The sequence below is a fragment of the Mus caroli genome, chromosome 2 (genome assembly GCF_900094665.2).
Source record: "Mus caroli chromosome 2, CAROLI_EIJ_v1.1, whole genome shotgun sequence".
Lineage (NCBI taxonomy): Eukaryota > Metazoa > Chordata > Mammalia > Rodentia > Muridae > Mus > Mus caroli.
The window spans coordinates 3638105-3660598 of NC_034571.1; the positions used below are offsets into that span (position 1 = coordinate 3638105).

The following is a 22494-nucleotide window of genomic DNA, read 5'->3' on the forward strand; positions in this document are numbered from 1 at the left end:
TCAACTCATAATACTTAGCATACCAGTAAAAGAATCTAGTATTACAGGGGAAAGTTAGCTGCCAGGGAAATGGGTCATAAAGCCTGGAAGAGTAACATAGGGTGCCAGAAAGCATATGGATGTGAAGTCTCACAGCGGAGACAGCAGGAAAAATTTGTACATCATTTAACCAACGGCAGCACCCTCCCCCACTAAATCTGATACATTATCAAATGCCTCACTTGACAAGAGAATTACATACATCCCATGTCTCAGGAGGACACAGACTTTCCCATCTTGCTCTAGCAATCTCTTTTCTATTTAGGGTTTCTTTACATAACATGCCTGAAATACAAGTGGATCCCACTGAGAGCCCTGAGAAGAGAGAGAAACTTCCCTACGAAGACAGACCAGCCAGATAAAAAATTACATATAGTTTCCTTTCCTCGCGGATCTCAGCCCTCTACTTGTCCCAATAACCACTCGATCCTAGTTTGACGACACGTAAAACCACCAGAATCACATTAATTATTAAATCACAGACTACCTATCAGACAAAACCATCCCGATTACGTAAAAATTACCTCTAATTTCCACACGCGAGTACACCTGGCTAGTTTTAAAGCCCTTAAGGGTGTGTAATTATCCTCCTCCTCTCTCTTTCTCTCGCTCGTCCTCCTCTCCCATCTCAGGAATGAGTGCGAGAGCCAGGGCTGTTCCGCCGGGCCACCCCGCATTTCCAAAGGCACGAGCTTGCAAGGCAGCACGCGCCCGCCCCGCCCCGCCCCGGACCCCGCGCCCCGCGCCCCGCGCCCCGCGCCCCGCCGGCCGGTCCGCCCGCAGGACGCCGCGCCCAGCTCGGGGGCCCGGGACGCCGCGCGACCTCTCGCGGGTCCTGTCCCGCCAGCCCCACGCCGGCGCGCCCCGGGAAGGCTGGCCGCTCACCCCGCTCTCCCGCTCGCCCCGCTCGGCCCTGCGCCGTCCCAGCCGCGTCCTCTGAAGAGAAGACGCGGAGGGGAGGCGGCCGCTGCCTCTGAGGAGACGACGCCCCACTCTCGGCCGCGCGGCCCCCTCGGGCCCTCGGCCACTCACATTCTGTCAGCAACGAGCAGGCGGCCCTCGACCATCATGTCCGGGAGGAAATCCAGCTTGAAGGCAGAAGTCATGTTCTCGGCGCACGCAGCGGCGGCGGCGGCGGCGGTAGCGGAGGCGGCGGCGGCAGCAGCGGCGGCGGCGGGGGGCTGTGCGCGCGTCCGAGCGGCCGCGGGCGGCGCGAGACAGGCAGGGACAGGTGCGCGCGGCCTCCCCGGGCGGCCGCCGAAGCGGGCACTTGTCACATTCTCTCCCTCGCGCGCTCCACCAATCCCCTCCGCGAGCCGGCGCCGGGGCGGCCTGGCTGCCGAGCGCCAGGTGCGGCGGGCGGGGGCGGAGCTCCCGGGGCGGCCGCTCCACGCTTAACCCCTGCGGGCCCGCCCGCCCGCCCGCCCCGCTCGCCCGGCCCGCCCCGGCCTCTGCGCACGGCCCCACGAGCCCGGCGCGCCGAGCTGCGGTCGCCCTGGCCGGCTCGCCGCCCGGTTCCCACGGCCACTCGGAGAGCGAAGCGGCTGGGGACCGGCATCGCACGCGACCTCCGCGTCCCCACCCCAGGGTGAGGCTGGGCCGGCCGCCCCTGGGGTGCTGCCGTCTATCTGCTCCAGAGGAAGTAACTGTCTTTGGGCGCAGTGGCCCGAGTGACACACTGGAGGACAACCGTGCAGCCTTTGGTGGTATCTACTTAAACACTGAGAAAGAAAAGGGCCTTAAAATGACGAACTGTCACAGATGCCATTGCTTTCAAAAAGAAGAGTGCAACGCAAAATTGCCATTTCCTATTATTTAGGAATTTAGGATTTGTGGTAAGGGGTACTAAGAGTAATTGAGAGAAAAGTGAACAGATGCTTAGCAAAAGTTTTCAAGAAAAGTAGTTTATAACGGGGCTTATTGTCCTTGTTGTTTGGCTGTTTGGGTGAAAGCAAACTTTTCAGTGTAGCCACATGTATCTTTAAATTTCTGTTCTAAGTAAACATTGTAAATGACATACCAGAAACTATAGTTTACTCTTTGAGGTAAAATCTTTTTTAATTCTATCTTCAAATGACATGGTTTGAACTTTGAGGTAATGTATATGTATACACTTAAGAATATGCATGTATACACATACTAACACTGACATCGGATGTATATAAATTTATGGTTTTATTTGAAATTTTATATCTACTCTACTCTGTTGTTATTCTAAAGAAAGCAGAATATTGCACTAAGGACTTGGGTTTTCCCTCACAAATGAAGGCAGGCCTGGATTATGGTAGCTAAATGGTTAAATAACTAAGTAAACAATTGTTAAATTTATCAGACATGATAGAAAGAAAAGATTCACATTTTCCTCACCAGTCTCTGTGTGACAGTGAGCACTGTCCTTGGAGATTATAAGACAAAATTGTAAATCCAGATAAATCAGTGAGCAATATGGAGTGACAGGCCTGTGCCATTCAGTTCAATCCACACAAACAACTGGAATGAACTAGAACTTCCTTCTTCAACTGGCTTCTAGCCTCCTGGCTGCAAGGTTGGAAGATGGGAGTGAGCGGTGATTAGCTTTCATGTTTTAAATATTGCCTTTCTGGAGGAGTCAGGTCCCAGCTTAGAATCACTTGACAGACAATTGCATCAAAAATGAACTATTAGATCAAAACCATACCCAAGCATTTCCTCTAAATTCTAATGTGTTTCTACTCCTTATCAAGCCATTGCCAACTAATTTTGAAATTATCTTACTGACGTAGTTAGCTGGATAACTGAAGACAAATCTTGACAATTCTAGACTATCATACACTATTTACATAAATCCTGAATGCATAGAACGAGTTGGCCAGATAGTAAATTTGAGACCGAACGAACAGAGCCAGCCTCCAAAACAAACACAACCACACAGAAAAGCATCAGCTACAGAAATAAAGCTCTGTGTGTACCTATATCCTATAAGGCAGAAATGCTTCATCGACATACACACTTGTAAAATATTTATTTTCTCTTTAATTGCATGTGAATTAGTTAGAGGAAGCTGTAGGGAAGCCCTCTTACTGACTTAAGCCTTCTCAGCAGTTTGTTAAATTCTAGCCTCAAATCCCTTGAGGCAATAGTGGATTCAAAGCAGCTTTTAATCATACTATAAGGAGGGTGAAGGAGGATGTAAGTAGGTCATAGGCAGAGAATTACAAGTGCATAGGTTATTGCCTTATTTAACAACTACTGTGTAGCATGCTTTTCAAAGCACATTTGCGTTTGCCATTTGAAGTTAGAAGCAAAACGAGGGTCAAAAATAAAATAGAACCACACTACATGGAATATGGTGATGTGAACCTGGAAAAGCTCACAGAGTGTAGCTGGGTTTAAACACTCTGGCTGGCAAATACACAGACGATGGCGTGGCTGCATAGGCACCTGATGGAGAAGCAGCAGGGGAGGCGAGATGTTCGTCCTCCCCCACTTGCCAGGAATTCATAAGTCGCCCAATGACAGCGTTGGTTTCTAATGTCTGTTCAGCTTCTATAATCACACCACGTTGTCCACTTCTGAAAATCAACTTAAACGTAAAAAATAAAAATACACAGCTAAAGAGCTTTGGATGAAAAGCTTCAATTTCTCTTTTTACCACTTTGGCCAAGAGGGGAAAAACCCACCTACTCCCACAATCACCCCCAGAACAACTCAACAAAGCTCCTTTTTAAACCTCCATAGAGCAGTGAGCCGTCAGGTATCACGTGTGGGCAGTTCCAATTAACCGGCAGACCACAGCTTCACCGGGCCACAATTGAACACTCGGGTTTAAGGAAGAGCGATTTTTAAAGCCAACGATCTTATCGAGAGCGATGAAAGGGGACATTAGTGGGATCTCTCTCTGGTGGACAAGAACTAGTTGGTGGTACCACCTTGTGCAGACATCCCTAGGGACCAGGCATAGGAACAATGAAGTTTCCTCGTAGTTTTAGCTCCACTGGAACAAAACCTTAAGCTCGTCTCTGCCCCATCCCCCTACCTCCCCTAATTGTCTCCTTTTTTTAATCAACTTGCTATTCATTTCCCAAACAAAAGGCAATTCAAGAATTGGAAGCACTTGAAGGGAAAGTTTCTGAATGACCTCATTTTACATGCGGCTTTCCAAGGCAGGCCTTGCGCTGTGCTGTTTCAGCTCCACTTTCCCTCCTCAGCATCCCATACTGTTGTGTCCAGTGGCCATTGTCTGAGCACTGAATTATCACCAGGGTTAAAAGCAACCCTCCCTCTATAAAACAGGGTGCTAATAACGCATCTCACGTAAAGTGTGCATTCCTTGAAATGGAAGAGTCCTCTTCCTTCCACCCACTCACAGAACCGGAATACATTCCACTGGCTATGAATCTTTCAAGTTTTTCTTCTTGTTGTTGTTGGTTTTTGCAAAATGGATACTTGCATTTGAAACTGAGACCTGACAGCTCATTAATGTTCATAATAAAAGAAGTTTTGTTTTTGTCTGCAGATAACTTTATATGGCTTGAGACAAATTTCTGTATTTTATTAATCCTGTTCTTAGCTTCCCACATAATTGTACCTTTAAAAGCACTGGCCATCAGTGCTTTTAAATTTTAAAAAGATGTGTTTGTGTTGTTCACTGGACTCCAAAATCCCATTTTTAAGAGTATTTTTTTTTTTTACTTTCCTCGCTATTGGCTACTCAACACAAACCAAAGGCCAAAATATCTTTTCCCTATCACACTTTTGGATTCAATTTTTATTAACATAGTTGTTTCAGTTAAAAACAACAAAAAACAAAAAACAAACAAACAAACAAAACCAAATAAAAGCAAGCCCAGTGTGCTCAGAGCCATTTGGAGCAAGAAATGTAGGCCCTGTTATGGGATTTTTTTTTTAAAGGGATATTAACTAGTCTATCTCCTTAGAGAACAGCTTCTACTGGCATTGTGCAGTCATGTGGTGTTGTTAGCCCTCCCCCCCATTTGTTTTTAATAGAGCCAAAATACAGCATGGTGAATTTGTCTTCCTTCTGAAGAGGCTCTTCAACGGAAGCTGTTCTTTGTATACCTACCTTCGAAGTGGAAAATGAGATGCCCCTCCAGGGCTGTCAGGAGCTTCCATTCCAAGGGCAGAGAACGTTGATATTCTGGGTCTTTCAGACCCAGAGGCCAGCCATTGCCTCGTTTCCCTCACTAACCTGGCCTTTCCCTTTTCTCCTTTCTCCATTAGCCCACTCCTGCAAGCCCTTAATTTTTCTTGCTCAGCCTTCTCTTCCTTTCTCTGCCCCACCCACCACTTTTTCTTTCTGTCTTTCAAATGGGAGCCAGACGGAGTCTCACCCTCCTCAACAGCTGTGTGTCTGAGGCGGCGGGGATGGCTACCAAAGTGAAGTGAGGAGTTGGCCGAGGGTTATTTATTTCTACCAGAAATCAAATGTCACTTGCCTTGACCATGGCTGGTTTCTGAAGTAGCAACAGCTGTCTCTATAGGGAGCGGCAGGATTTCTTTCCAGACATTGCCAGAAGGAAGGAGGGGTAGGATGAGAGATTGTGTACCACAAAGCAAGAAGATAGGATGTGAACATTTCAAAGAAGTCTGGGGAAAGGGTAGGAAGAAGAAAAAAGGCTTCCCTGTCTAGCACGGAAGACAGTGGCGGGGATGGGGGCAGCCTTTGGAAGGAATGTTCCACAACCCTTTTGGAAGTTGCTGAGATTTGTCAAATGATACTAGCGCCCTTATTTGGTGCCAGACTGGCGCCAGGAACAAAATGTATACTTATCAGAGTGACGTTTCTAATTCCCTTGCAATCCACCCATCAACAACCTAGCCCATCAAACGCGTCCCCTAATCCACAGGAAGTTATCTGACTCTCTTCCAAGTTGTCAGATTTTTAAAAGGGAGAAATTGCTGCTTGACAAACTACAGCAGCTGAGCAGCAACAGCTGGAGGACCCAGTTGCCTGCATAACATGAGGTCGCTGAGAGAGCAGGAACAGGTGGGCGGGGAATAAAAAGAAATCAACAAATGGATGTGGTAAGCTTTAGGCCTGGGGTTGACTGAGATGGATCTTATCCGGAATCAGAATTTTCAACGAAAAAGACAATCGGCTTCATTTGTCCAAAGCTATTCTCTGTTTTTGTTCGTTTGTTTTTCATGAGCAAATACAACTGGAAGAAGATTGAGGATTAAGAGACTAAAAGGTTGAGTTTCTGTAAAAATAAAGTACTTACTTCCAGTGATAACTGATCACCATCAAAGAGACTGGGCTCTTAAGATCAGGAAACATCTGACTTCGAGTTTACAGGTCAGACCCTTTAGGGCAATGATAATTTTGAACTGAGTAAAAGGATCATGAGATTTAAGAACGAAACCTGTTGGATTCTCAATTTCATTTTGTCAAAGCATTGATTGACTCCAGAACAAGTCATTTAACATTGTGATTAATCAACTAGACTTTCTTCTTACCTATGGTCATTACTTCTTAGTAGAGAAGAATGGCTCACAATTCAAAGCTTGCCATTGATCCTCAGATAAGGCATATAATGTGCCAACCTAATTATTACTATAGCAATTATATAACTGAGCTATTAAAGTCACACGTAGGTTGAAAATATATCAAGGTATTGAGATCAGGAAAAATTCTTCCTATAATAATACCTCATATCTGAAACTACTTTTAATCTATAAGAGAGGTTTTTAAAGATCCCAAATGCCTATTTAAATTTACTTTTGATGCTAATTCCTACTAAGTCTACTAGAGGAAATTTCCTTTCTTCCTCATAGATCTTCATGGGAATTTTGCCATTTTATGGACATTGTCTAACTATCCAGGGTGAGTATAAGGTGTTATAGCTTCTCTTTATCTCTATTGTGGAGTGCAAAGCTGTTACCTAATCCCTAATCTCTCAATGCTCCCTTAAGAGTAACAGCCCACAGCCATGTTTGCCCTGTTTTATAGGAATATGGCAAGGAAGGAGGAAGTGAGACCTTGGGAACTAAGGATGGCGAGTGGGTAAGCTTGGGAGTTTGTTTTCTTGGTTTTAATAACAAAGATAGACATCTTCTTTACCCACTGCTTTAATTCCACCTTGTACATCCTTCAAAGCCAAGTTCAGTGTCTGTCAGTGTGCATTTGACCACTGATCCTTCTCCAGATAGAGTTTTCTTTTCTCCCCAAGAGTTTTGGAGCTATTTGATGGTCAAGAAATGTCTTTTATTAAAGACATTTGATTGTTGTTTGATTGGTTATAACTGTAATATGACATTTTTTAAATTAACATTTTAAATCCATGGAGCTTTGAATGTCTCTACTGTTCTTTCCAACATCATATAGATGTTTCTGTTGTATAGCTGAAAGTCTAAGAGAAGTGAGCATGGCATACTTTCTTCTTAGACTTCTTGAATGCCAAGTGTGGTTGGTCTACTCCTATAGATCCCAGCACATGGAAAGTGGGGGCAGGAGGATGTGGAGTTTGTGGCCAGCATGGGTTGTATGTGGAGATCCTGTCTAACACTAAAACAAAGACCTTATGAACTCTAAGGTAAGCAAGTGAGAACACAGAAGCTGTGATGTTGTGATGTTTCAAATAATTTCCTTCCTTATTCCCTTAATCCTTCCTTTATTATCACCAGTTTTTATTTCTTCTGGATCATAAGTCCTACGCCCTTCCAAAAATTAACACTGAAAAATAAGTGAAGTTAAAAAACAAAACAAACAAACAAACTGTGATCCAGGAAGGATAGAGCAGTTAAAACCGTTAGCTATGACCAGCATCTTGATGAGCCCTTGAATGGGCAGTCCACTGATGAATGGACCAATGACAATAGAAAGAAGCAACTTCCAATCAAAGGCTTCTGTGGGAAAGCTGCTACATAGGTTTTAAGATGGCAAGTACCTGGCTCGGTGGTTAAGATCACGTACTACTCATGCAGAGAACCAGAGCTCAGTTCCCAGCACCCTATTTGTGGGGCTTACAACCATCGGTAACTCCAGCTCCCAGGTATTCAATACAAAATCACACTACATATCCCCATAACTCTCTCACATGAACATGCCTAGATACACCATAGACATAATTAAAAACAATACAAACAATTACTTTTCAAAATGGCAAATCTCACTGAGCATGGTGGCATAGCCCTGGGATCCCACTCTATGGACTGAGTTGGGAGGATCAGGCCTGGGCTACAGAGTGAATTCAAGGCCGTCCTTGGCAACTTAGTGAGATTCTGTCTCAGAGGGTTGTGGTGGAGTGTACAGATTGTTAGATAAGTGTTCAGTGGTTCAAAATGCTAGATTCAATTCACAGTAACAGAAGAGAGAGAGAGAGAGAGAGAGAGAGAGAGAGAGAGAGAGAGAGAGAGAGAAGCAAATATTAAATTGTTGTATTTGCCACTACCCAGGGAAGGAATTTAGCTGAGCTCTGAGTTATAGTGCTTTTCACGATGAAAGCTATGACTTTAGGTATGTGACTTTATTATTTCCAGTTTCAGCTTTCCATCTTTAAAACTGGAACAACTATCATGACCACTTTGATATGTATGAGAATTACATTAGACGATATGAATATAAGCACTTAATAGAACGTCAAGTCTAAGCTAAGTCTTAACTGCATGCTTTCTATAATAACATCTCATACCCCAATCTTTGTCAGAAACCAAAAGTGGCAGTTGAGAAGAAAGACAACATTAATCTTCTAGAATTAAAGTTTCAGTGATATGTCTGAAGCCTGAAGCCTAACCCAAAGAGAAGAGATAGGATACTGTCTATGAAGAAAGGATGATATTCTGGGGGCTTGAAATGGTATTCAAAGAACAAGGAATGATAAAAAGGTGTAGGACCTATGGCTCTTATAGGACCAACATGGATGGCTTTCCAGGCAGGTGAAACATGCAGTTAGGTTTATACACAGAGGCCACTCACTTCCCTGATAGAAGCCAGTGTCACCTCTATTCAGAATTCTTACCGATGAGTCTCAAAAGTGCACCAGCACTTTACAGGGTCCTATGTGCTACCGCAACAAACTTCATGGAATGGAATAATTTTACAAGTAAATTCTGATTTTTTTAGTTTTTTTTTTTTTTTTTGTTCCTTGGAGGCATGCCAGTAGTGATGCTTTATAAACTCCAGTGATTCATCCTGACCCTGTGTAGTCAGTGATTAGTGGGCTGGAGTAGTAGAAGCTCAAACTGTCCTCATGATACATGTCACTCTGGTCCATCCTCCCTCTGCGGATGCCATTTCCTGTTGACTTTATTTTGGCATACAAGGAAATGTGCTAGGTGGGTCACAAGAGGAAAACTGTGGGAAAGATGAGCATACCCGTATGTGATAATTGATAATTTGTAATCATGACTTTCTATGATGTGTGAAGGTGTACTGGGGAACAAAGTAGACCTTGTATTTCATCAGAATCCACCAGTGGCAACTCCTAGTTGAGTGGAACCCAACACGTACCATGCGTGCGCGCGCGCACACACACACACACACACACACACACACACACAAACACAAACACACAGAGTTCCCCTTTGTTGTTTGTGCAGTGTATTGCAAAACCACCCTGGTTCTTTGATACTTTATTTCTGTTCTGAGCTGGCTACAACCTAAGGCTTCTCATCCCCCTATCCTCACACAACCTTTTTTTTTTTTCTAACAGCCTCTTCCTAATGTCAGCTGAGCAAAAAGCCACAAAATTATAATTGATTTCATACCACCCCAGCCTCGTCTTCTCTACAGACTAAAAGAAGTCACCACCGTATCTCAGAAAACTAGCAAGTCCAGTAATTAACGAGGCAAGCTGTAGTTTCAGGAGATGAGAAAGAACCATCTCTGCCTGGCCAGAGGCCCTCGGGAATTATCAAAATAAAGAATGTCGGTGAAGGCCGGAAGACATGAGTCAAGAGGACACGGCTGTCACTAACAGGACTTGAACTTGGTACAGTGTTAAGAAGGATAGAGAAATGGCACAGGGCAGAGGGGCTGCTAGGCAAACCCATTCTGTTCACACTATCACTCAAACATCTACATAACAATAAGGCTGGCCCTCCTAATTTCACCACTAGCATAATGAAAGAAAATCCAGTTGTGTTTTTCTTTAGGAGAGCTGGTGCTATCATCCTCAGCTCCCTTCTCTAATTCTCTTTCCTCCTATCAACCTGGGGGCTTCCAGGGCTGTGAGCAATGAACTTTCCATCAACCACATTTTCACCTAATTAACCCCCCTGATTACAATAATTAGTATTGATTCACTCTTTGAATGACTTCCCAGGTACTCAAGCACAATTCACAGTTGCTATAAAGTTCTAGATATGAATATTAGTCAAACACTCTTTGTCATCTTTCCAGCCCCCCAAGGACATCTTGCAATTTTATCTAGTCACATTAAAAAAAAAAAAAAAAAAGAGCCAATAAAGAAATGTTTGTCAGGTTCCATCCTTGCAAAGAAAAGAATTTTTAATACGTGGGAGGTTATAGATCTTGGTCTGTGGTCTGCTGAACACATTTATGTAAATATTCCCGAGGCCCCTGCTTTATAAAGGGGCTTGAGATGCAGTTGTTATTCTCTAATGAAAGAGACCATTTTGCCAGTTTGAATATTTGCCTATGGATTGTCTTCAGGTCTCAGGTTAGAATTAAATCTTGTTTCTACACTTGTGTAGGTCAGCGTCCAGGAGAACCATTGCATTACCGAGTTTATAGTATGCTGCACACTACATTATCCTGTTACTTTTGTAAAAATAAAAGCAGGCACGTTTGCCAACTCCCAGCATTATACTTTTTCTATGAGCATAGAGAAAAAAACACACTGTTCTGTATACTGGATGCTGGAATTGTATGGTGGGTGGGAGAGGGGTATGGGACCCCCAAATCTGGAAACTGGTGATGCATGAGAACACCAGAGAAGAGTGGACAAGTGAAATCCCCCTGTGTCCAGCCTAACTAATGATGAGCAATCAGAAATTTAAGTGAATGTATCACAGTTAAATAATTACCAATTTAAGAAAAAAATCCAACACGGTGGTCTCCGAGTGACTTCTTTATTTAAATGAGTTCCTGACAAGCATCTAGCAAGCATGGAAGACTCCTTTTTTCTTAGACCACACACACACACACACACACACACACACACACACACACACACACACTGATTTGCAACCTGTGTTTTAGAATGAATTTTTTTTCCGTGAAAGCAGAACTGGGGTGTGTTGGTAACAGTTGGTTAGCCTCGGATATGAAGCCTTACCCATTACCTTTTATGAGCTCATCCTGAAAGCAATTATTGGCATACCCAAAGCAAGGAGCAGTTCAGATCCCATTGGAACCGAGAGAACATAACAAGCATGCCTTTAAAACCCACTCTATTCACAATGGATAACTTGAAGAATATTATTACACCACACACATATGCTTTGGGTGTACCTAAGCTCTGGAAATATTACCGGTAGGAAATCTCAACTTGCAAAGGCAATTCTGGTTAGCCGATAACATTTAGGTAAATAATTATACAATAAGTATTTAATAATATTTCAACTTAAATTGAAAAAAATTAAAATTTGTCTCTGAATCTAAGGAATAATTAGTACTTCATACTTGTGTTTTTATAAATAATACATGTATGTCCTTCCTTATTGATGAGGGACATCCCCAATTTGTACCAAACTCTATCAGGAAATATTTGAAACCAATTTTATCTTTTATTTTATTCATTGAAACAACTCCCCTTTTGTTTCTCATATTGGGATCTCGGTTTTAGTCTATGAACTTACTAATACATATCTCATAATATTGATCTGGCACAAGCGGTTCATTAAGCAAAAACACTAAAACATTATAAATATATATTCTTTATAGACATCAACCTTAAAAAGAGGATTTTCATGTAAATCTATTACTTATTATTTTAATTTCAGTTCTTTTACATCTAGTGTGGAATAAAAATGGTTTCAGCATTTGAGAAGTTTGAACCAGATTTTTCCATATTCTCTCCTACAGTATTTTCACCTTAGAAACCAATGTTTACCTTATAAAATGAAGGGCATCTGAATACACGTGAAATACTTGCCTTGCATAGAAATGCAGTTTGTAAGAATATAAACATCAAATCAAAGATCAATATATTCCATCGAAACCTTTCACTTAACAAAGTAACAGAACAATAGTTGGTGACCAAAATTGGAAAGGCAAAAAGTTCTTATTCTTGGATTTCTAAACTGCTTATCTGTGGATGCCAAAGGGGAGGCTAAAAACTAGGAACACTGATTACTTGAGCATTAAGTATGTCCTTCATAACTTCCCTTTTATGCTACATTCCCTGGGTCCAAAAAAAGGGAGCATTTAAAACCCTCAGCGGTAAATACAGTAGAAGCAGGTCTGATCAACAAGGCATTTGCCACAATGATAATAGTATTACAAGCATCCTCAATCAATAAGTTTTCTTTCTGTAGTTAACAGAGAGGCAAGCCATAAATCTCTAACTTAATCCAGCCAACATAACTGCAAAATGCAAAAAGCTCCGAGAACATCAGATAATAAAATTTTAAAAGCATAAAACCACAAATAAGCAGCCCCAAAGCTTCCCTCTGATAGTCCACACAACCAGATTATAGGAGATAAAAGGGGGTGCTGGAAAAAACAAACAAACAGAAAACCAGCCCCAGACATGCATTAAGCTAGTTTGACAGCTCCATTGTTCCACCGGTCCCATTGTCAGACCCAAAGATGTATTCAGTGCTACAATGTCTGCTAGCAAATAAACAAAAGACTGCATTTTTAAAAGCAGGATGCCAATTCTATCATAATTCTCTCTCTGCTTCCCAAAAGGTCAGCGGTGCCTCCTTCTCGGTCTATGATAGAACCCCATCACCCATGCAGGAAGCAGGTATCTGCTTTCCCGCACAAGAGGACCCAGGACGCCATGCATGAACAGAGGTCTCCAAACAGGTACACATTTTGGCAAGCAGGATAAAGTGATCCAAACCTGATAACACGAGAGGACTATTTAGGTGTCTAAGTCCAGATTAGAGTGGTATTTGGAACGCAAGTCTAATATGGAGTCTCCTCAGCTCCTTTTTCGGTGATTATTCCATGCAGAGTGCATAATAATGAAACAGGCTTAGACATTGCAAAGGAAAAGACGAACCACCAGCCAGATTCGGAACCCTTAAAACATCCACTGGCTGCTCATAGGTAGCGGGGAGCAAATACATGGTCTGCTTTCAAAAGACAACTAGTACACACACAACTCCCTCACAGCAGTCCTTCTCCTTTCTCTCCCTGGCTCGCTCGCTCTCCCTCCCAATCTCTTGGTCTCAATTTCATTTCCCTCTCTGTTTAGATTCTTTTTTCTCTCTCTTTCTCTTCTAAGATAAGGAAGCTGCTTGATTCAGGGCAAGATTGGCGTCTCCACCAGCTCTCAGAACTAGAAAAGCCTATGTTAAAAACAAAGGACCCAACAACATACCTTAAAAGCAGCTCCTCATTTCTCATAGTAACAGCGGATTTGGGACAGCGCATGCTTTCTACACTGATAGTCTCAACAAAAGCCAGTTCAGAAGTGCGCTCAAACATCAATGCCACAGTCGCTATTCACTAATGCGCCCCCTCTCCTTTCTCTCTCTCTCTCTCTCTCTCTCTCTCTCTCTCTCTCTCTCTCTCTCTCTCTCCCTCTCTCCCTCTCTCTCCCTTTCTCCTCTCAAATGCTGAATAGTACAGAAAAGGGCTCCTGCAGACTGACTGGGAAGAAATAATCCTCTCCGACAAGTTATGTTATCTAGGCATGTTTTTGCACTGGTGTGCTGTGTCTTCTAGAGAGAGCTTGTTTGCATGCACTCAAGCCTGGCATTGGATCTCCTAATTACCATCTTAAAAACTGGGAAGATTTTAAGCAACTCAGTGACATGTGATTTCATATATAGATGTGTGTGTGTGTGTGTGTGTGTGTGTGTGTGTGTGTGTGTGTGTGTATGTAAAAGCAAAACCAATCTCACAGCACGGTTCACTATCAACTATCAGCAAAGCATCCCAGAGGACTGAGATTTGAACAGGTCAGTGTGCTCAAAAGGATTTTTGCCTCTCTTTTCTGGGACACTGCATTCACAGTTGGATTCATCTGTTCCTCTCCTCTTGTCCTTAGAAAGAGTGACAAGGTCAAGACCCTCAGCCTCACCCTGGACCATAGATGCAGAGAACAGAGGCTAAGAAACTGGGAAGTGTTTTAACTCTGTGTATGCCAGAGCTCTGTGTATAAATTAAGAGCTTCATTCACCAGAATCCAGGCATCAAAGCCAGCAGGCAACACAAAGATTGTTTGGTCGCACTGAATACATAATTGACAGATACAGCAGCTTCATTCCTGAAAGGCTAATGAGTGGCTTTTTTCCCCCAAAACAAGAAAATTTGCTACTGTGCTTCACTATATTCTTGAGCCTTTGAACATAAAGTGGACCAGAGAGATACACATTCCCCTTTCTGTTTCTTTGAGTAGGAATCATTCCATAAATAACTAGGAAGTCAAACAGTCAGTTAAGCACACACACACACACACACACACACACACACACACACACACAGAGAGAGAGAGAGAGAGAACACTATGGACTGCACACATAGTCATCCAAAAGGGCAAGTTCAGACATCACTCCAGGGGATGCACACTGACCTTGGAAGTGGGGAAAACCCTCAGTTTCTGTGGAATAACCTAGAACATTTCAAAACAGACCTGGGTCAACAAAGACTGGTGTGAATCCTGAATGCTCACCCCATCCTATATCGGCACAAAGTGTATCTTTCCTAGTAAAATTCTGGACTTGAAATATAACCGGGAATAAGAGTGAAGAAAATGATGGTGGGTTCCCCTCCCCCCATATTTGAGGACCTTAAGTAATATACCCAGTATCTTGTAAGATCTCTGACTTTTGAACTTGGTCTTATCCACAGTAGGGACGTGGAGATCTGCGGAGAGTGTAGAGGTAAGAGTCCTGAGTCTCTGCTACACAATAATCCTGACTGGCGCATCCTAGACTATGGAAACAAAGAAAGGATAGACAACTGCCATTCCCATTTCTACACATCACTAAGACATGGCGAACCTCTTGACAAAGATCAAGTCCCGAAACAAGAGCCTCATCTTAAGGACAACTCCATCATCCCATGTCTTTGCTTCATTGCACTATATAAAAATCACCAAGTGAACATATGAAAAGGAATGACCTTGCCAGGGAATTGCTATTGTGTGAAATGCAACATGCTCCTTTGAAGTGGGGAAAGTTCATGTAAATGAACTTGGAACTGGAGAGACCTTGAGGAAATAGACTGTGACCTTCTTCCCCTTGTGGCTTGTGGGAGTGTCAGAGCAGAAGGCTCTTGACCTTCCTGTAGCTCTCTTTGCCCTGTAGTTAAATGGAGCCACCAACTGCTAATTTATTTTAAAGCACGTGAAGAGCCTGTGAAACTGGGTGTGTTTGGTCAGTGCAAATATTAATAAAAAGTAGAATGGTCCCATGGACATCTGCCGTGAGTTTGTCTGACCGGAAAGTAGAACTGTGAGGCCCAGGCTGCTGCCCTGGTATCCATGCAGCTCTCCTGACATTTCAATGAATTATGGATCCATAGTAGTAGTGGCCAGAATTGAACCAAACCACTAAATCATTTATATCTATCCACTTACTTTTTAGTCTTGAGGCCTAAATAATAAGGACACTACTGATGTAAGGGCTTATTACTTATCCCAATTCTACTACGATGACCGAGGACCTTATGCCCTCCAGCTGCCTGGGCTGAATGTGGGATTATAGAATGAGTGAATAGAACATGTTTGCTACTTGTAATATTTGCATATAGGAAGCTTAGGACTTCAAATGTACACTGAATTAACCTCTGTTCTTCCTTACACATCCAATAGACTATCTTTCTCTCTGTTTGAGTCCTCTCATTGAATATTGATCCAATGAATATTTGTTAAGAAACGAATTCCCTTCTAACCATTGAAACGAGGCGGGGAAAGGGATTGTATTATTTCCAAGATATGCAGTTTCCTTCACAAATATGAGAAAATGCTCCCACTTTAGGCATGAGTTGGCACAGATGACAAATCATAAATGTTCCTTTCACACTATTGTGCTCTAAATTTCAAAGTCTCTTTGTATTTATCCATCCCACAACATTGACAGAGGTCGCATAATGTCACACTCTCACCTAAAAAGTTCAAGTGACTTGCCTACAGAGCTGCAGTAATGACCAAGCTTGGGAACTCTGTCTACTGCATCCTTGACATGGAGTACGGTCGCTAGACACACGAGGCAGGGCATGGCCTTTAAGGAGCAGTCAGTGTGATGTATCTGATACTCTCTTCATGTGAGAGTAGCAGCTAGAGAGGAAGGATGCCGAGTTAGTGAAAACTTGATTAAAAGGTTCCTCCTCTGATACCAGTTTTACATCAATTCATTTCAAACTTTATTACAATTGAAGATTAAAGCCACACAGACCAAGTACTCTTGAGGGCAAATTATTATTTGGGTCATCAACAATAGTTAATTTTAATAGTCTTGATTATTAAATTAGGTTTGTAGGGGAATTTTGTTTGAAAGAATTATAGCAGCAATTAGCAGGGAGCAACAACAAAAATATAAATTGTCTCAGTACCCTCTATATTCAAAGAGACATTTTTCACTTCATAAATTAAACCTTTAACTAAAAATGCAAATTTGGCATAGGACAAAGTAGGAACGTGTTGTGATGTGGGATTATTGGTGAGAGTGAGAATCAGCCAGATTCTTGATCTTTCTTGATTTGAACTTCCTAAAAGTTTTTTTGAAAGGTAAATTATATGTGAGTTTATTTCTGTCACAATTTCCAGACTCAGAAGCTAAATTTTCACATGCCGTATTAATGACTCCAACTGTTTTCCACCTTCTGTGCCTTGTCTTTGCATTTTGACATTTACATTGCAGAAGTAATAAAAAGGCACCATTTCAAGAGGAATGCATAATATAAAGGGTGCTGAGGATGGAGGGTCTCTGCAGAATTAAGTCCTACCTCCCGGTGCACATCCTCAAAGGACAGTGTTGAACTGCAAGAGCACCAAGAATAGTAAATTTATTTGGTTGTCAGTTTCAAGTGTTATCAATTGGTGATGCCTGGTATACACCTGAAGGAATCTAAGCCTGTGTACTACAGATATCCTTGTACATATGACTCCATTGTGGTACTTCTCACAATAGTCAAGACAAGAACTAGGCTAGATGTCTATCAACAGATGGATACATAAAGAAAGTGTAGTATACGCACATAACAGTTTTATTTAGGTGTAAAAGAACACAAAATGATGCTATTTGCAAGAAAATGGATGAAACTAGAGATCACCCTGTTAAGTGAAATAAGCCACACCTAGACAAATAATCTATGTTTTCTCTCATCTGCTGAAGCTGGATTCAAAATATATGCAAGTGTATGTAACACACACACACACGTGTGAGAGTAGAAAAGGAAGAACGTGAGGGAAAAGTGAAGGGAGCATTCTATACCTATGTATTTGGGAGCAACTATGATGGTATATGTGGATGGATATGTCATAAATAAATCCTTTATGTTATATGCTTATTAAACAATTACTCTAACACAAGGATTGTTAACCTTGGGAGTTGGCTTTGTTGGTAAAGTGCCTTCTATTCAAGCATCAAATCCTTAGTATGCACATACAAGTCAGGCCTACTGGTGCAATGCCTGTAACACCAGCACCGGGAGTGTGCGGCAGCAGAGACACACAGATCCCTGTAGCTCACTGGCTAGCCACTAACCACCCGCAGAGCTCATCATCAGTAATTACTTTTTGAGACAGCTCAAAAAATAATGTAAAGAGGACGCAAGGTAGACACTTGATGTAGACCTATGAACACGCATGTGTGAACACTGAGAGGTAGATATGGGAGAATCCTGACAGCTTGCTGGTCAGCCAACTGAGAGGAAACAGCAAGCTTCAGGTTCATGAGAGATTATTTCTCAAGAGAATATGGTGGAAGATGTCTAAGGAAACCATCTGAAATTCTCTTCTGGCTTTCAATTTGATCACATGGATCCATACACATGTACACTACACACATATACACAATACATACATACTATATACACACACTATATGAATATATTAACACATTATATATAGTATACACATATTATGTATAGTATACACAGAATATATATACATATATATGTGTGTATGTGTGTGTATATATATGTACATATATATACACACGATATAAATATTCTGTATACACACACTCTAAAGCAACATATCATATTGTTACCACAGATGGAAATAATTTGCATAGTAAATATACAGTAAATGACTAGATCCTAAAAGAAATAGACTTCCAAACACCAAGTGCAGTACATACAGTAGGTTCTCAATAATATTGGTAAAACACGTGTAAATTTTTGTAGTGTGCAAACAGATGCAGCTTCTTTCATTTCTGCTGATATTGAGCAAAAGACACAAGGTCTTTTTGACATAAGCTTTTCAACCACAGAGGCAAAATTTTGGTTGGTGTCATGGGGGCCGAGCAGAGAAATGAGTTCAGAGGTGAGCCCTGGGTAGAACTAACAGAGTGTGCTACAAGCCTGGCCATTCAGATTACACTTCTCTCCACTGGCTTGTGCAGAAGTGGGGTGGGTGTGTTACACGTTCAAAACCATAGGACACAGGTAGAAGCAGTCACTCTCCAAAGCGCAAGGATGACAACTGATCCAAAGTAAAATCCAAAGTCGTTTGGTAAAGCAAGTGTTTGGTGGTATTCTAGGGACCGTGTGTAAGAATTCCATTTACGTGAGCACTCACTAATTACCTCCAAGCCTCACTTTAGAAGCAGGTGGCTGTCAACCCAGTAAAAAGAAGTGGCTTAAATTCCAAATGTCTATTTCTTACACAAGCCATTCATTTCACAGTGAAGATGCTTATTGTTTTGAATGGGGCAGGTGGATGAATAATTAGCAAAAATAATTGTAATGCCTCTTAAGATGAAAGTGTTATATTTATCAATAAGTACATGTACATAATAAACCATGAAGTACTTGGGACTTCTAGAAGTCTCTTGGAAAGAAGTACTAGGTAAATCTAAGAGGAGGCATTATAAATGCTAATAATGATGCCTTGCGGTAAATGAATGCAGACATCAAACCTGTGTCCACTGAGGACAGGATGAAGATTTCGCATTGAAATCAACAACAATAAGTACCCTAGTTGATAAAATAACTGGTTGTGACCTCTTGATACTTAGCAGACAACACTTTCACAATTGAACAGCCATTTTGGGCTAAAGGATTTGCCAGGGGTTAGCCTCAGGCAGATCCCAGGGAAAATATATTTGAGCTAGGTGTGGTTGCATTTGCATGGATAATGTGTCAAGTAGATTCTTGCTATTTGCATCCCACCAATTTATTTATGTGTGTGCACAGTACTCATATATGCACACTCAGTGTACTTACGGAAGCCAGAGGACAATGTTGGTTCTCCCCTTCTGCTATGTAGGTCCTAGAGATCAAATTCAGGTCACCAGGCTCAGCTACTATTCCCTTATCCACTAACCCATCTTGCCTGGACTATGTTTGCTATTTCTAAGAAAGAGACATATGTATAAACCACTGCACTTCTGCTTGTTCTAACAGCCAGTTTCAGAGGCACTACATAAAACAATCACTATCCATGCACCAAAAAGGGCAGACAGATTTCACTGCACGTGGGGAAGCCCTCCCTCTTAGCAAATTCTATTCCATTCTAGCAAATTCCGAGAAGCAGACTGCCCAGCATGAAGAAAGAGCATCATTGACCAGAACTTCCTTTCAGAAGACAGAGACCAAGATGGCAATTCATGTGAGAGAAAAAAAAAATGAAAAGGAAACCAGGATGGTCTGGGGAGTTGAGGGGAGAGTTGTTTTTTCAGTCTGTGGCACCTTCTGAAATTAAGTTATTTACTATTTGTTCCTTCTATCTGAACTTAAGTTGCTTAGAATCAGGAAGACACTCATTTGATTACCACTATAGTATATGGTGGAGCGTATTGGATAAACACTATAAATTCATGTTCAGTAGCCATGGTTTTCTGCACAGCATCCTTCTGATACATTGTCTACTCTCACTGGCTGGCTGTTATTTTATATTTCTAAAAGTCTTATCAAACCCTATAGAAAGTAGCCACTGAGTCATGAGGCAAAAACCTGATGATTGGAGGATGGGAGATCCTGGTCCTAACTTCAAAGGACTTTCATGTACTTAGAGCTCAAATGGTAAGCTTGTCTTTTTCATATTTGCTTGAACTGCAATTTTTATTACTTTTAATTTATTTTGTCTATGCATGAACCTGTGCTTATAGGTCTGAGCATGTGGAGATCGGAGGAAACCTGTGAGAGTTAGTTTCCTTTTTCCACTATGTGGGGCTCAGAGAGCTGACTCAGCTCTGTAGGTATCTTTACCTCTTGAGCCATTTTTTCCAACCCAAAGCACTGTAACTTTAAAACAACTATAAAGAGGTCAAACTGTGCACTTCTTTCATGCTTTCTATAACTGTGAGTGTTTGGGACTTGATACAGTGCAGGCTTGCCGGATTAAATGAGACTTTCAGGATCAAGAGCATGGGTGTGGGTAGTCTGGGTAGGATCTTGTCAAAAAGCCAGAATCCTATAGACAAGGAAGAAGAATTGGAAGTTAAACTGGTTTATTTTTTGCCCTCTTTCTCAGTTCCAAGTGTGGGCCTGTTGTATGCAACCAGCTCTCTAGTTGTGACCCAGCACCAAGTGTTGGCTTCAGTTCCTTTTTCTCAGTGCATCTTGTATGCCAGCTCCTTCTCACACCCCCAAGTTCTACAGCAGTTTGCACTCTTACCTGTTCTTCCTGCTTTTGTCAATAGGACACTCTGTTATATTTCACATACATTTCCTGAAATCAGTTCCTCGTGACTTGCAGTTTAAAATGCTTTATGCTTGATGCTGCTTCACATCATCGTGACAGACATGTAATGTTTTGAGTTCTTTTATTATCATTATACATATTAGTATAATTAGGGTATATGTGGTAAGCATCCTAAGAACATAGTTAAGTCACACTTCAAAAGAACATTCCAGACCAGTTAAGTAGAGGCACAGAAGAAATGAAGATGGGGCAGAGAGAAGTTAGAAGCTGCGTGAGGAAGGATACTGCATTTCATACTGGAAAGCTTGGCAGTAAGAAGGCACAGAAAGTTCTGGGCTCTAGAAAGAGAATTCTGTTTCTAGCGTGGAGTCTGAATCAAGAGCTGGCTGGGGAAGCAGCAGAGGGGAGTCACCGTTGCAGATAAGAATGAGCAAGTCTTTGAAGAGACTCTTTATGAATTGGCCACTGTTTCTTTGCTGGCCTGTGCAAGATGTTCCACCGAAGATCAAATCACTAAATTCAGTAAACACAAAGTATCATACTACACCTATTGAGGGACCTCTTGCTTTGTAGATTAGGGAAAACCCAAGATAACAAGTCTAATAAACAGCATAGGCAGGAGTGAAGCTAGTTATTATCACTGTTCTATTTCTACTTACTACAGAGAGAATGGTCATACATTCTTTAGTGGCAGAGCCATAGTTTGGACAGATGAATAGGTGGGAAGAACACAACAGAGTTGACAATAATTCTGATGTTTCTCACATGGACCACTTGGCAAATGATAATATTGCTGACTGGAAAAGGATGACAACACACAAACACACACACACTGAAAATCAGGGTGAATGAGGAAGCTACTTTGATTCATTGGGAACATATTACTGAGCTCAGTATGCCCACAGGCAGATCCGAGTTGAGGAGGTGGTTGGCGATAGGGCTGTGGGTGAGATTAGTCAGGAGGAGAAGTGAGAGTGAAATGTGGAGAACTGGGTCAAGACCAGAATCCCAAGTGAATCAACAACTGAGGACGAGTGTAAAAGAGCTGAACACATTGCAAAGATTCTTAGACCTAGTGGGAGAGAGAAAATATATTCATAAAAAGTTATGTGTTATCTTGCCATAAGTGGACAGAAATTATGTATTTGGATGCTAGAAAACAAGGCAGTGCACATTTAAGGCAGTAGAATTTCAAAAGCCAACAGATAACTGAAGAGATAACCAGAAGTGAGCCTACTTTTACCTGGGAGCAGGCTACTTCTGTGTCCACAAACTTGCTGAGAAAGGAGAAACTGCAGTGCACAGGGGCACACCCAATAGGTCAAAAGAGAAGTCTCTCTTGACTAGACTCTAGGTAGACACTCAGCTACTTGTCCTGATCACTGAGCTAAGTAGGAATGTGCTGAGCTTGTCTCCACCATCTCATCCAGTACATAAGTAAAAAAAGCCAGCATGCAGGGTCTGAGGGAGGAGAGGAGAACAATTATGTATAACTAAGACATATGCTTCTAACAGGCATATTTCCATATCCCCCAAAAATCAACAGCAAAAGAAGTTCTTGAAG

General features: G+C 42.0%; 1 protein-coding gene across 21 annotated transcripts in view; it reads right to left on the reverse strand.

Annotated features, from left to right (window-relative positions):
- Positions 1–22494, reverse strand: part of Celf2 (CUGBP Elav-like family member 2) — an 833597-nt gene that overhangs the window by 313914 nt on the left and 497189 nt on the right. For 4 of the 21 annotated variants that reach the window (XM_029471549.1, XM_029471489.1, XM_029471493.1 and 1 more), the window contains exon 1: positions 13494–13615. The exons of 10 other annotated variants lie outside the window; for them this stretch is intronic. In XM_029471549.1, coding sequence (XP_029327409.1) covers positions 13494–13600 — 107 coding nt within the window. In that variant the 5' untranslated portion in view covers positions 13601–13615. Of the gene's footprint in view, positions 1–563; positions 733–1071; positions 1188–13010; positions 13461–13493; positions 13634–22494 lie in introns of those variants that run through there. 7 more of the 21 variants (XM_021151412.2, XM_029471508.1, XM_029471504.1 and 4 more) reach the window with 5 other exon arrangements.